Source organism: Elephas maximus, chromosome 1, assembly GCF_024166365.1.
Source record: "Elephas maximus indicus isolate mEleMax1 chromosome 1, mEleMax1 primary haplotype, whole genome shotgun sequence".
NCBI classification, from domain to species: Eukaryota; Metazoa; Chordata; class Mammalia; order Proboscidea; family Elephantidae; genus Elephas; species Elephas maximus.
The window spans coordinates 14,462,502-14,474,557 of NC_064819.1; the positions used below are offsets into that span (position 1 = coordinate 14,462,502).

General features: G+C 39.1%; 1 protein-coding gene across 7 annotated transcripts in view; it reads right to left on the minus strand.

Moving 5' to 3' along the window:
- Positions 1-9,258: 9,258 nt before the first annotated feature.
- The window catches only part of MYLK (myosin light chain kinase), a 337,690-nt gene continuing 334,892 nt past the window's right edge, over positions 9,259-12,056 (minus strand). For 6 of the 7 annotated variants that reach the window (XM_049878336.1, XM_049878326.1, XM_049878354.1 and 3 more), the window contains one exon: positions 9,259-11,379. In XM_049878336.1, the coding sequence (XP_049734293.1) occupies positions 11,132-11,379 (248 nt within the window). In that variant the 3' untranslated portion in view covers positions 9,259-11,131. The remainder of the gene's footprint in view (positions 11,380-12,056) is intronic. The other variant, XM_049878384.1, reaches the window with a different exon arrangement.

Below are 12,056 nucleotides of genomic sequence, written 5' to 3' on the forward strand. Positions count from 1 at the left end.
AGGGATTGCCACTTGGCCACTGGACCATACGTGCTAGACGAGGAGATAGGTGGAGAAAAAAAAAAAAAAATTTTTTTATTTTTTTAATTCCCCAACTTTCGTTTTGTGGTATGAATCAGCTTGCTCTTTTTGAGATGTTCTCTCTTGCAGACATTTACAGAGTGCAAAAGTTGAAACTTGAAGTCAATTATGAACTCATCTATCCCAAAATTTTGTTGAGAGCTCAGTCTGTTGTCTCTCCTCTCATTCTTTGGCCCTGTGGGTTTATGGCTTTTGTTCCTTTACTTTTATTTTAGTAAGGCTTTTGGAGAGACAGGAGATAAATGCAGATTTCAACCTGCCATGTACGACCAGTAGTCTCAATTTAATTTCCAAAGAAACAACAGTTGTTGTTAATTGTCGTAGAATCGATTCTGACTCATGGCGACCGCATGTGTGCAGGGTACAACTGCTCTACGAGGTTTTCAAGGCCTCAAGGCCGTGGCCTTTTGGAAGTAGAACGGCGCCAGGCCTGTCTTCTGAGGCACCTCTGGGTGGATTCAGACCACTAACATTTTGGCTAGTAGTGGAGTGCTTACTCATTCGCAACACCCAGGGACTCCCTATAGAAATAACTACTCTTCCTTTTATCTCTCAAAATTATGTAATTACAATTATAAACACAACCAGCATCAACAAGTTTACGAACAAATCCAACTGACTCTTGGAAATATAGAACTGAGTTACAGGGAGTAACCGAGTTAAATTAGTTAATTTATTTTACAGAAGGAATTAAACTTGTAGTTTAGTCCGGTAAGTTGTTTTAAATGGAGATTAGTTAAATGAGCTTCTACTTTAAGTAAATGCATCTGACACTCATTAAAATATTATTTTATATTAAAATATTTTTAAATATTATCTAATCTGGACAATGAATAAGGAAGACTGAAGAATTGACACCTTTGAATTGCAGTGTTGGCAAAGAATACTGAATATACTATGGCCTGCCAAAAGAACGAACAAATCTGTCTTGGAAGAAACACAACTGGAATGCTCCTTAGAAGCAAGGATGGCGAGACTTACATACTTTGGACATGTTGTCAGGAGGGACCAGTTCCCGGAGAAGGACATAATACTTGGTAAAGTACAGAGTCTGCGGAAAAGAGGAAGACCCTCAACAAGATGGATTGACACAGTGGCTGCAACAATGGGCTCAACCATAACAACGACTGTGAGGATGGCGCAGGACTGGGCAGTGTTTTGTTCTGTTATTCATGAGGTTGTTATGGGTCAGAACGGATTCGACAGCACCTAACAACATCATTATTTAAATAAAAACTATTTAATATTATTAAAAGTCTAAATGATTTGGGCTCTTGGATCACCCATTCAAATTTTAAGAAACTGATCTCTCTTTAAATATTCGATTTATGCAATTCAGTCAAAGCCTTACGAATTAGTGAGCAACACTAAATCTAGAAGAGGTCAGAAAGAAAAACGGATAACATGCAAGAAGCTGGGAATTGGAATGACATTTGAATTCTCTTTTTCTTTTTTTAATTGTGCGTTAGGTGAAAGTTCACAGCTCAAGTTAGTTTCTCATACAAAAATTCATACACACGTTGTTATGTGACCGTAGTTGCTCTCCCTATAATGTCACAGCACATTCCTCCTTTCCACCCCAGATTTCCCACGTCCATTCACCCAGCTCCTATCCCTTTCTGCCTTCTCATCTCGCCTCTGGACAGGGGCTGCCTATTTAGTCTCACGTATCGCCTTGAACTAACAAGCACTTCATTTTATGTCTTATAGTCCAGTCTATTCTTTGTCTGAAGAGTTGGCTTTTGGAATGGTTTTAGTTCTGGGTTGGCAGAGAGTCCGAAGGCCATGTCTGCTGGGGTTCCTCCAGTCTCTGTCAGACCATTAAGTCTGGTCTTTTTACTAGAACTTGAGTTCTGCACCCTACTTTTCTCCTGCTCCATCAGGGACTCTCTGTTGTGTTCCCCATCAGGGCAGTCATTGGTGGTAACTGGGCACCTTCTAGTTCTTCTGGTCTCAGGCTGATGGAGTCTGTGGTTTATGTGGCCACTTTTGTCTCTCTGGCTCATATTTTCTTTGTGTCTTCGGTGTTCTTCATTCTCCTTTGCTCCAGGTGTGTTGAGACCAATTGACACATCTTAGATGGCAGCTCGCCAGATGCCACTCACCAAAGTGGAATGCAGAACTTTTATTTTTAATAAACTCTGTTATGCCAATTGACCTAGATGTTCCCTGAAACTGTGGTCACCAGACCCCCATTTCTGCTACACTGTCTCTCAAAGTATTTGGTTGTGTTCAGAAAACTTCCTAGCTTTTGGTTTAGTCCAGTGGTGCTGACTTTCCCTGTATTGTGGGTTGCCCTTCCCTTCACCTAATTCTTGTCTACTTTTTTTATCTAGTTAGTGAATTCCCCTCTCCCTCCCTCTCCGCCCTTATGACCATCAAAGAATGTTTTCTTCTGTATTTAAACCTTTTCTTGAGTTCTTATAATAATGGTCTCATACAATATTTGTCCTTTTGCAACTGACTGATTTCACTCAGCATAATGCCTTCCAGATTCATCCATGTTATGACATGCTTCGCAGATTCAACGTTTGTTCTTTATTATTGGGTGGTATTCCACTGTGTGAATATACCATAAACTGTTTATCCATTCATCTGTTGATGGGCATCTAAGTTGTTTCCATCTTTTTGCTATTGTGAACAGTGCTGCAATGAACATGGGTGTGCATATATCTATTTGTGTGACAGCTCTTATTTCTCTAGGATATAATCTAAGGGGTGGGATTGCTAGATCATACAGTACTTCCAGCTTTTTAAGGAAGTGCCAAATTGGTTTCCAAAGTGGTTGTACCATTTTACATTCCCACTGGCAGTATGTAAGTGTTCCAGTCTCTCCACGACCTCTCCAGCATTTCATATTTTATGTCCTTTGGATTAATGCTAGCCTTGTTGGAGTGAGATGGTATCTCATCATAGTTTTGATTTGCATTTCTCTAATGGCTAATAATGGAGCCCTGGTGGCGAGGTGGTTAAGCCCTTTGCTGCTAACCAAAAGGTTGGCAGTTTGAACCCACCAGCCTGTCCTTGGAAACCCTAAGGGGCAATTCTAGTCAGTCCTATCGGGTTGCCCTGAGTCAGCATTGACTGGTCAGCAACAGGTTGGAGACCCTTGTGGTGTAGTGGTTAAGAGCTATGGCTGCCAACCAAAAGGTCAGGAGTTTGAATCCACCAGGCGCTCCTTGAAAACTCTATGGGGCAGTTCCACTCTGTGGTATAGGGTCTCTATGAGTCGGAATGCACTTGGCAGCATTGGGTTTGGTTTTGTTTTTTTTTTAATGGCTAATAATTGTGAGCATTTCCTCATGTATCTGTTGGTGGCATTAATGTCTTTTTTTGGTCAAGTGCCTGTTCATACCCTTTCGCCATTTTTCAACTGGGTAATTTGTCTTTTTGTGGTTGAAGTTTTGCAATATCTTGTAGATTTTAGAGATTAGACAAAGATTGGATATATCATAGCCAAAATTATTTTCCCAGTCTGTAGGTTGTCTTTTTACTCTTTTGGTGAAGTCTTTCGATGAGCATAAGTGTTTGATTTTTTAGGACCTCCCAGTTATCTAGTTTCTGTTCTGGTGTTTGTGCATTGTTGGTTATGTTTTATATTCTGTTTATGCCATGAGTTAGGCTCCTGGCATTGTCCCTATTTTTCCTTCCATGATCTTTATTGTTTTAGATTTTATATTTAGGTCTTTGATACATTTTGAGTTAGTTTTTGTGCACAGTGTGAGGTATGGGTCTTGTTAAATTTTTTTTGCAGGTAGATATCCAGTTATGCCAGCACCATTTGTTAAAGAAACTGTCTTTTCCTTATTTAATGGACTTTGTTTGGGTCGTTGTTGAGTATTAGCTGCTCACAGGTGGAAAAATATACATCTGGATCCTGAATTCTGTTCCATTGGTCTTTGTATCTGTTGTACCAGTACCAGGCTGTTTTGACTAAGGTGGTTCTAAAATCAAGTAGTGTGAGGCCTCCCACTTTGTTCTTCTTCATTAATGCTTTACTTATTCAGGGCCTTTTGCCTTTCCATATGAAGATGGTGATTTGTTTTTCCATCTCATTAAAAAATGCCATTGGAATTTGGATCAAGATTGCATTGTATCTGTAGATCGATTTGGGTGGAACTAACATTTTCACAATGTCGAGTCTTCTTATCCATGAGCAAGGTATGTTTTTCCACTTATTTAGGTCTTTTTGGTTTCTTGCAGTAGTGTCTTATAGTTTTCTTTGTATAGGTCCTTTACATCTCTGGTTAGATTTTTTCCTAAGTATTTTACCTTCTTGGGGACTATTGTAAGTGGTATCGATTTGGTGATTTCCTCTTCGAAGTTCTCTTTGTTGGTGTAGAGGAATCCAACTGATTTCTTTATGTTTATCTTGTATCTTGATACTTTGATGAAATCTTCGATTAATGCCAGAAATTTTCTTGTGGATTCTTTGGGGTTTTCCGTGTATAAGATCGTATTTTCTGCAGATGGGGTTACTTTTACTTCTTCCTTACCCATTTGGATGTCCTTATTTCTTTTTCTAGCCTAATTACTCTGGCTAGGACCTCCAGCAAAATGTTGAATAAGAGTGGTGATAAAGGGCGTCCTTGTCTGTTTCCTGTTCTCAAGGGGAATGCTTTCAGACTCTCCATATAGAATGATGTTGGCTATTGGCTTTGTATAAATGCCCTTTATTATGTCGAAGAATTTTCCTTCTATTCCTATTTTGCTGAGGGTTTTTATCCTGAATGGGTGATGGACTTTGTCAAATGTCTCTTCTGCATCAGTTGATAGGATCATGTGGTTCTTGTCTTTTGTTTTATTTATGTGATGGATTACATCGATTGTTTTTCTAACATTGAACCGTCCCTGCATACCTGGTATGAATCCTACTTGGTCATGGTGAATTTTTTTTTTTTTTTTATATGTTGTTGAATTCTATTGGCTAGAATTTTGTTGAGGATTTTTGCGTCTATGTGCATGAGGGATTTTGGTCTGTAATTTTCTTTTTTTGTGATGTCTTTACCTGGTTTTGGTATCAGGGTTGTCATGGCTTCATAGAATGAGTTTGGGAGTATTCTGTCTTTCTAAGCTCTGAAATACCTTTAGTAGTAGTGGTATTAACTCTTCTCTGAAAGTTTGGTAGAATTCTCCAGTGAGGTCATCAGGGCCAGGGCTTTTTTTTTTTCTGTTGGGAGTTGTTAAATTACCTCTTCAATTTCTTCTTTTGTTATAGGTTTATTTAGTTGTACCTTTGTTTGTGTTAGTTTAGATAGGTAGTGTGTTTCTAGAAATTTGTCCATTTCCTCTAGTTTTTTGAATTTGTTGGAGTAAGATTTTTCATAGCGTTCTGATTCTTGTAATTTCAGTTGGGTCTGTTGTAATATCACCCATCTCATTTCTTATTTGGGTTATTTGCTTCCTCTGGAGCTTTTCTTTTCTCAGTTTGGCCGATGGTTTGTCAATTTTGTTGATCTTTTCAAAGAACCAGATTTGGTCTTTTAACTCTTCCAATTGTTTTTCTATTCTCTATTTCACTTAATTCTGCTCTAATTTTTATTATTTCCTTTCTTCTGTCACCCATAGGCTTCTTTTGCTGCCCTCTTTGTACTTGTTCGAGTTGTAGGGTTAATGTTCTGATTTTGACCCTACTTTTTTGGATGTGTGCATTTATTGCTACAAATTGACCTCTGAGCACTGCTTTTGCTGCATCCCAAAGGTTCTAGTATCATGTGATTCTGTGGATTTCTTTATTCCATCCATAATTTCTTCTATAACCCAGTAGTTTTTGAACAAGGTGTTATTCGCTTCTATGTATTTGAATTTTTTCCCTTGCTTTTTCTGTTACTGATTTCTACTTTTATGGTTTTATGTTCAGAAAAGACACCTTGTAATATTTTGATGTTTTGGGTTCTGTTAAGGCTTGCTTTGTAGCCTAATGTGTGGTCTATTGTGGAGAATGTTCCATGTGCATTGGAAAAGAAAATATACTTGGCTGCTGTTGGGTGAAGTGTTCTGTATATGTCTATGACATCAAGTTGATTGACTGTGGCATTTAAATCTTCCGTGTCTTTATTGAGCTTCTTTCTGGATGTCCTGTTCTTCACCGAAAGTGGTGTGTTGAAGTCTCCTACTATTATTTTGGAGCTATTTCTCTTTTCAGTGTTGTTTGGGTTTGTTTTACGTATTTTGGAGGCCTGTCATTGGGCATATAAATACTTATTATGATTGTGTCCTCCTGATGTATTGACCCTTTAATCATTATATGGTGTCTTTATCCTTTGAGGTGGACTTTGCTTTGAATTCTATTTTGTCAGAGATTAATATCGCCACTCCTGCTTTTTTTGCTTGCTTAATACATTTTTTTTTCCATCCTTTGAGTTTCAGTTTTTGTCTTTAAGGTGTGTCTTTTGTAGGCAGTATGTAGACAGATCGTGTTTTTTAATCTGTTCTGCCACTCTTTGTCTCTTCAATAGTGCATTTAGTCCATTTACATTCAATGTAATAATTGATAAGTATGAGTTTAGTGCTGTCATTTTTCAAAAAATTTTTATTGTTTTAAGTGAAAGTTTACAAATCAAGTCACTCTCTCATACAAAAATTTATATACACCTTACTAAATACTCCTAGTTGCTCTTCCCCCTAATGAGACTAGTGCTGTCATTTTGATATCCTTGTGTTTGTGTGTGTGTTGCTGACAGTTTGTTCCACTTAACTTTCTGTGCTGAGTTGTTTTTATGTATTTTCTTTTCATCTTTTTCCTTGTTGTTGATTTTATATTTCCTGAGTTTTTACGTTTTTCTTCTTTTTTATTTTGATGCGTAGGATTGTTAGTTTCCTTTGTGGTTATCTTAATATCTACCAGTATTTTTCTAAGTTAAAACAAATCTTTTATTTCTCCACATGGCCTTGACTTCCTATCCATATGAAAGATCTATGACTACATTTTTTAGTCCCTCTTTTCTGTTTTAATGTTTTCATCTTTTATGTATTGATGTCCCTGTTTCTCTATTTTCAATGTTTCAGCTTCGATTTATTTTTGTGACTTCCCTATCTGGGTAGATATCTGGTTGCTCTGTCCTATGTTCTAGTCTTGTGTTGTTATCTGATGGTATTGATTTTCTGACAGGAGGACTGCCGTTAGTATTTCTTGTAGTTTTGGTTTGGTTTTTGCAAATTCCCTAAACTTCTGTTTATCTGGAAATGCCCTAATTTCGCCATCATATTTGAGAGACAGTTTTGCTGGATATATGATTCTTGGCTGGCAATTTTTTTCCTTCAAGGCTTTATATACGTCATTTCATTGCCTTCTTGCCTGCATGGTTTCTGCTGAGTAGTCAGAGCTTAGTCTTACTGACTCTCCTTTGTAGGTGACTTTTCATTTATCTCTAGCCATTCTTAAAATTCTGTCTTTATCTTTGATTTTGGCAAGTTTGATTATGTCTTGGTGACTTTCTTTTGGAATCTACCTTGCATGATAGATTGCCTTGATATGGCCTTTCTAGCTAGTGGTCTTGCAACTGCCAACAATTGATTGGGTGGGCTATGCAAATGAGGTGCTTGTGGCCCACCAAGGGGATTGGACAGCTTGCTAATAATGCAAAATAAGGTGCATGGCACCCTTGTGGGAGTGGGGCCATACAAAATAAGGTCTATGGAACCCTAATGAAGGGATTGGCCCATTTTGCAATCCCACTAGGCATAAAAGGAGCTGTTCCAGAGGATGAAAGGGGGGACCTGGCTACCGATAAGAAGAGACGGGAGCAGAGCACATCCTTTGGACCTGGTGTCCCTGTGCTGAGAACCTCCTAGACCCAAGAGACAGTGAGCTGTGACATCGGAGATGGCAAGAAGTAGCAGTGGAGAAACGGTGGCCACAGAGGCAGCAAAACTAGGCAGTAGGAGACCGTGCAGTGGGCTTCCTGGCCTACAGAGTGAGAAAGCAGAGTGCCTTCAGGCAGGAGGCTTGCTGGTGGAGTAGGGTGCCTCCGGGGACTTGTCGGGGAGCTAAAGAGCTTTGTAACACTTGCCTGAGCAGGGCAGAGGCCGGACTAAGGGGTCAAGGGGCCAAAGACTGAGAGGTTGAGGGCCAGGGAGAGGCCTGTCCATAGGTACAGCTGAGAAGAGGCTGCCCTGATGGAAGTAGTGTAACCTGAGTCACTCCTGATCCTGAATTGTTACTTGTTACTTCCCCAAACGAATCCCATAATCGTATTGTCGGTTGCCATTTACCAAATCGGTGAGTTCTGTGAGGCCACTGCCATGAATTATTGAACCCAGCAGAGAAGTAGAGAGCGCCGTGGGAGGGATGGCTGCTGTCAGATTGGTAAAAAGGTTGGAGACAGGAGGTATGTCTCACCTCCATTTTACAGGAATCAGCATTGGGCTATTCATATTGATTCTCCTCCTTCTGAAGTTAGAGGAGGTCAGATGCCCCTGCCAACCCCCCCCCCTTTATAGAAATGTTCTTAGTTTTCCTGGTTCACAATATATATGTGAAAAAAGCTAGCAAGGAATAAAAACAGTTCTTTTCTTTAAAAATAATCAATTCTCTGCTAGGAACATTTGTGGATTGTGGTTGCTTTTAAAAAATTGAAAAATTTTAAATATTTACTATGTGGGCAATGGCTTGTTTCTTTACAGACCACACCTTGGAATCATAGAATCATCTAGTCCAACATTCAGCACTTCGTCTCAAATTCTTTCTGGAATATCTACAATATTGTTTGACCATTTCAAGAAATGGGGGACTCACTAGCTTACATGTGATAATTTCCTGTAAAGCAGGAGTGATGGTTTTCTGGCAACAAATACTTTCATATCAACACATGGAAACATGGCATGGTCTGTCAGTAGCTACCTGCACCAAAGTTACCAATTCAAACCAAGTCCCAATAAATAATATTGATGACGGTGATGATCGTACCTCACGTGCTAACCATGTGTCATATAGATTTTAGCATTTCGAGGACCTGATACTACAGACACCTTTCCAGAATGTAGTTGTGCCAAACTGATGCTCAAAAGACATTTCGAACGAAATGTGTAAATCAGGCTACCTAGTATAAAGAGAAGTGCATGAGTCATTCTGCTCCTCAGTAAACCACAACCACCTAACCCAATTCTTCACACTGAAGCAGCACAGTGTTTGTTTTTAGCTTTCGAGATCTATCTGGAAACTGGCAGCACGGAAAGAAAAGAGAAGCTTGCAAAGATTGAACAAACAGCATGCACTGTGGTATCCTTTATTTAAAAACTGTGAGTTAACTACAGTCGTAGTGTTCTCATTTACCATTCGGATGGCATATCAACTGGGAGAACATTAACACAATTTCAAGAAGGTACTAAAAACTGTCAAACACACATACACTCCATACATGCACATATATAACAGATGACACGCACACAAAGCTTACAGCCTAAACACAACTAAAAGTGAGGGGAAAAAAGCTTTGAATGCTATAAATCAAGTTAAAAAAAAAAAACTCTTATAATAAACTGTGGCAATACTGTGGCTATTATGAAAAATATTAAAACTTTAAAAGCAAAGAAAAAAAAATACTGGCAATTTAAAACTAGCAGCAAAAAGCAGATGAAAATAGAAGATAACATAAAACTAAATAATACCGAAATTCTAACATTGATCCTGTGTGGGATTGTACTGAAGTAACTGAAAACGGGTTCTTAAGGAACTGTTAAAAAGTCCCTTGAAATATTAAGTTGCTGCACTTTATAAACAGTGGAAAAGGAAAAAAAAAAAAAATACTTGGAATGTTACACACACACACACACACACAGAGGAAATGCATTAGGTCTATCAGTTCATGGCCTTTGTTCATGACCTTCGAAAAGTTTCATTAAGAAAAATTTAAGTGCCAATGTCGTGAAAGAAAGTTAAAGTCTTAAAGATCCAAGTCTGAGTGCATTTATCAGGTCTAAGGATACATTTCAAGGTTGGGGGCCAGGCATGGTTGACGCACATTCAAGAAGAAGAATATTGTGGAACCCATAAGGAAGGCAGAGATCTTTGGAGGGTGTTTAGAATGAAGGTATATGAAACTCAGACTATCTTGAAGGAGATTCCAAAGTACTTGGAGGTCTACAGCTCTTCATCAGTTGAAATCTGTTTCATAGTGGCCAATAAATAATTAAGAGTAACTTTGCAGCAAACTGGTTTTTCATACAAACACAAAATCTTCACCACACATGCAGAGCTGATATTCTTATAAGCGCACACATGAATCCTGTTTAAGAAGAAAAGCACATTAGCAAGCTTTTTTTTTTTTTTCCATGAGTTCTTATACAAATGTCTGAAGCTGCTAGACACTTTCAAAGAGGGGCTACATTTTGATTTCATACTGATTTTGTAAGGGTGGAGATTCGGTTTTCCTAAAGAAGCCAGGGGCAGCCATAAGCAGGGGGCCTGTCTTCAGAGTCTAAGAAGCACAATGTCCTTAGAGCTTAAACTCACGGCAAGTTTAGATCCAGGAAAACTGGCAGGGGGGACAGGGGCAGGGAGGGGGCAGGAATGAGAAGTTTAAAGGTCTGCAGTATACTTTGGAATCGAATGTGCCTCCAAGGGTAGAATGGCTCAACTGCTCTCAGAATGAAGCACTGCGGTATTGAAGAACCAGATGTTTGGAGTCAGGGGCTGGGACAGAGAGGCTTTCCATTTCCAGGGGTCCTCAGGGCTGGGCTGCGGTTATGGGGCCCCGGGCCCCTAATTTTGGCCTTATTTCTCATGAGTGCTTTCAGTTGCATAATTTATGACTTTGCCCAAATACATATTGGTTACTTTTGTTCTCAAATCAATTGGTCAGGCACGTTACTAGGTGATCTCCCTAAATGAAATCTAACTGCACTCATATCTTAAGGTGCCGGCTTGTTCAGATTAATGCCCGTCGATAACACTGCTAGATATCAACTGCTCTCAGTGAAGAATCAACCCCCCCAATGACCTAACTAGAGTCTCTATCACACTAGGTGCTTTTACTATCTTGGGTTTTTTGAGCTTTAGAGAAATAGTCTTTTTAATACGACTTAGCAACGGCCTCTCTCTGGCTTTGTCTCACTCTTCTTCTTCCTCTTCTCCTTCCCCTTCTCCTTCTTCCATGGTCTCCACAATCAGCTCTGCTGTGCAGGTGGCTTCTCCGAGGCTGTTGACAGCCTTGCAGGTGTACTTGGCGTCGTCATCCCCGCAAACATCACTAATAATTAAAGAGCAGTTCCCATCCTCATCATAGTCTATCTGGAAGTGACGGGACTCCCTGATGGACTGGTCATCTTTGAACCAGACGACCTCAGGGTCTGGGTACCCTGCATCACGGGGAGAAAGCACAAGTCGCAGAAATGTTATTCAGAATTTCTTATCCATTCACGCAAGCAACTCCTAAACTACCTGTACTGATGAAGAGACAAAGGAAAAAAATGTATGGTGTTTGCTTTCAGTATCTATTTTGATATTTACATTTGAATATGGGCATGTATTGTTAATACTAATATCTGAAACCACAAACGGAGTATTTTAAAGTTGGTTAGACTTGCCCCACAGCCTTCCTTTAGACAGATAGAGTATACTGCCAGGAATATTGCCCAACTCCAACTGCACACCTAGAGCTAAATGTCTCCTTGGACAGAAATAAAAATTTAGAAATCTTGTATAAAAGTTTAACTTAAACAAATAACTTCAGTTTAAAAATAACAGAGCAGATGGGCACAAGAGATCTTTTTGGGGTGACGGAAATTTTCAAAAATTGGATCGTGGTGATCGTTGCACAACTCTGTGATTTACTAAAAAAAATGAATTATACACTTCAAATGGGTGAATTTTATGGTATATAATAAATTATAATTCAATAAGGCTGTTAACAGCTATATAAATCATATATTAGAGAAGCTGATGAGATTGCCAGGAAATATAAAACAATATTTGTCTTAGTCTGTCCCAGAGCAGATAATCTGCCTGTAGATAGCTGGAAATTGACCACTCTGAC